The 3,046-nt window shown below is 49.7% G+C and overlaps 1 protein-coding gene across 5 annotated transcripts in view; it reads right to left on the minus strand.

Moving 5' to 3' along the window:
- The window catches only part of NIPBL (NIPBL, cohesin loading factor), a 283,352-nt gene that overhangs the window by 16,601 nt on the left and 263,705 nt on the right, over positions 1–3,046 (minus strand). For all 5 annotated transcript variants that reach the window (XM_019517953.1, XM_019517951.1, XM_019517950.1 and 2 more), the window contains one exon: positions 577–750. In XM_019517953.1, the coding sequence (XP_019373498.1) occupies positions 577–750 (174 nt within the window). The remainder of the gene's footprint in view (positions 1–576; positions 751–3,046) is intronic.

The raw sequence follows: 3,046 nt of genomic DNA on the forward strand, positions 1-3,046 counted from the left end.
ACTACTCATTTTGGAGTATTCCACAATCTATACACCTTGAAAGATAAAGACACAAAATCTGTATTCTAAAAGTCTCAGTGTGCTTATATATGAAAGATACCCCTGAAAATTAACCTAAAAGTAATGCATACAAAATAGGCTTAATTAGACAAAAACTTCATGGCTGCTTGCAGATGTTAAAAAAAAAACAAAAACCCTGCACTTCACTTTAAACTTGGCATGTTTCTGCACCAAGCCCCACACATGCCCAGAAGAGGCAGTGCCTTAGTTAAGCCCAGCTTGCCTGATGTCTGTATAGATCGGGTGTTTAGTGGGACTTTATTGGGGCTTTTATCTAACAGATGATTGAATTATCTTTAAATAAAAGTGCCAATAAGCCCTGCTGAAGCGCCCAAACTATACAGATGCTGCAGAGCCTGGTCGAAGTAACGTGCTGCTGCTTCCAATAAAGTATGCTTTTGTTTTTAGCAAGTGCAAGCAGTCTTTATGTGAATCAGTTCAATTGAAATGCTTATTTTTATATAACAGAAGTTAAATGTTTAAAGTTTCCTTAGTACAGAAATGGTCATCACTCACAGTCTCTATCTGCCTGCTGCATACGTGTATCCTCTTCCTGCAAGTAGGTTTGGAGGTTTTTTAACACCTGGATTTTTAAGTTGACTGAGCAGTTCTTATCAGAAAGAATACTATTGTACAGAGTCTTCACTTCCTGCTCAAACATTAGACTTGGATGTTGTATAAATGCAAATCCTGAAAGAAAAAAATAAGATGACAAATCCCATTTGGTTGTCTGCTTTTCTTGCACATGTATCTTCCAAGATGAACCAAGTTCTGTATCAAGGTACAGATATGAAATAAAATACCAGTGTTTGCATGACAATTTGTAATACAGCAAAAAGGGTGTAAAGGATCAGGATTCCACTTTGGATTCTGGAAGGGCATGTAGTCTAGTGTGTAAAAACAACACAGTCAAGTACATACATTTAGTACAAATACTTTAAAAGCAGCATGGTGTAATGAATTCTGTTCTTTTTTCTATAGAGCAGCAAGCGAGGGTGCTTGTGACCTAGTTGCACAATGGGCCACCACTCGCCTCTGACAGGGGAGGTGGGGAGGTAGGTGGCTGCCAAAGCAGAGGCAGGGGAGGATGGGAGAGAGACAGGAAGTTTGCCCCCGTTTACCATAGGGGAGGTAGGGAAGGAGAGTAAGCAGTACCTGCTGTAGGGATGGGGATGGACGGCGTGGGGTGGGGCAGGGAAGGGGACAGAGGGCTGAGTGCTTGCCACTGATCCCTAGTGCTATGGGCCGGATCCAGTCACTTTAGGGGCTGGGTCATAGGTTGAGCACTACTGATCTTTAAGAAGTGGGAAAAGGGGAAATGACACATTTCTCTCAAAATAAAGCTATGAGGACTGTGAAGTACACAAAATTAACACCCTTAAAGGGAGTGCGGAGGCCAGAAATGACCTGGAAAACTGGTTTGGTGTATGGTTTGTCTTAACTCATCTTAGTCTGTGCACTTCAAGAATAGCAGGTGTTGACAGTTTTATGTCTTTATGATGACAGAACACCAGGATTTTTAATGAGTATGCCAGGAACAAAGTATGGAAGAGAAAACAGAGCATGTAAATGAAGGAATCAGAAAATTATTAAAAAAATTCTTATTAAAATCCAAGCATGCACCAATGGAACTAGCTGACTGGTTGAAGCCACAGGGAGATGAAGATGGTTTATAAAGCTGGTCTCATTTAGGAAAATTAGTATTGGTGAAGGCCTAGTTCAAGAAAGAGTTCAGTTCATCTAAGCCAGGCTTGTCCAACATGCGGACCACCAAGACATTTTCTGAGGCCCAAGGTCCCTTGCTCAGGACAGGCAGGTGAGGGAGAGGAGCTGCTCACCGCCACAGGGCCAGGTTTGCATGACCTCCCACATCACGTGAGCCGGGTCCCGCTGCTGCCCCGAGGGCTGCGTGGCACGGGGATGCCCTGGCTGCACCTGACTGGACAAGCTGGGGGCAATGCCTTAGAAGTACTACTGGTGTGGGCTTGGCCAGCCTGAGCGGATGGCAGGATGGCCAGACGTGCCCCCTTCATCCTGCCCCAGGACCTCCAGCACCCTGCTGGGGGCCGTGCCAGGCACGGGAATGGTGTTTGGCCTGGCTTGAAGGGCATGGGGCAAGGCGCAGGGGCGAGAGCATGGCCCCAGCCCGCTGTCCCCACTGCCCTGGGGCTGGTACTTTGCCTGGGGCCACTGGGGCGGCAGCGGCGCGGTCTGGCGGGATGTAGGGACCCAGCAGATGCCCGGCCAGTGCTTCCCAAGCCGAGGGCTCTGCTGGGTCCCGGCGCCCCATGCTTGCCAGACGCGACATGCCTGCCGCTCGCGGCCCCAGAAAGGCAGGTACCAACCCAGCCGCGGGGGGATTTGGCAGAGCCAACTAGGGTGTGGAGAGGTGGCCCCGTGCAGGCGGGTGGCTGGGGGAGGCTCGCGCAGGTGGGCACGCACCCCCCGCACCCTGCACACGGCCAGGACAGGGGCAGGGTGTGCACACGCAGGCAGGGGCAGGGATGAGCGCAGGCAGCGTCCAGGGGTGAGCACAGGTGTGTACACACGTGCTCATGCACTCAGAAACACACATGTATGCACATATGTGCACCCACCTCCACACACACACGCTCACACACAAAGTCATGGGCACTGCATGCACATGCATTGTCATGTACACCCCGGGCCATAAAGACCCAGAGGAACAAAGGCTCAAGGTAAAGCAGCACTACCCACACAGTGGCACACACAGGTACTATCATATCACTCACACACCTGGGCATATCTGCACAGACACTCCCACTGCCCTGGAGTCACCTGCCATGCATGCACAATCACAACAGCCCTACAGCATCACACACCTTGGACAGAGTGGCCCCAGAGCACGCAGTGGTGCACGCACAATTATGCTTATACAGTTGTGCCCAACCACGCATGCAGCACCGATTCCTGCACAGCTACCTGGGAGGTGTATACAGCTTAGAACTACACACAACTGCAGCAA

This window comes from Gavialis gangeticus, unplaced genomic scaffold, assembly GCF_001723915.1.
Source record: "Gavialis gangeticus isolate Ggan-Ray unplaced genomic scaffold, GavGan_comp1, whole genome shotgun sequence".
Taxonomy (NCBI): Eukaryota; Metazoa; Chordata; order Crocodylia; family Gavialidae; genus Gavialis; species Gavialis gangeticus.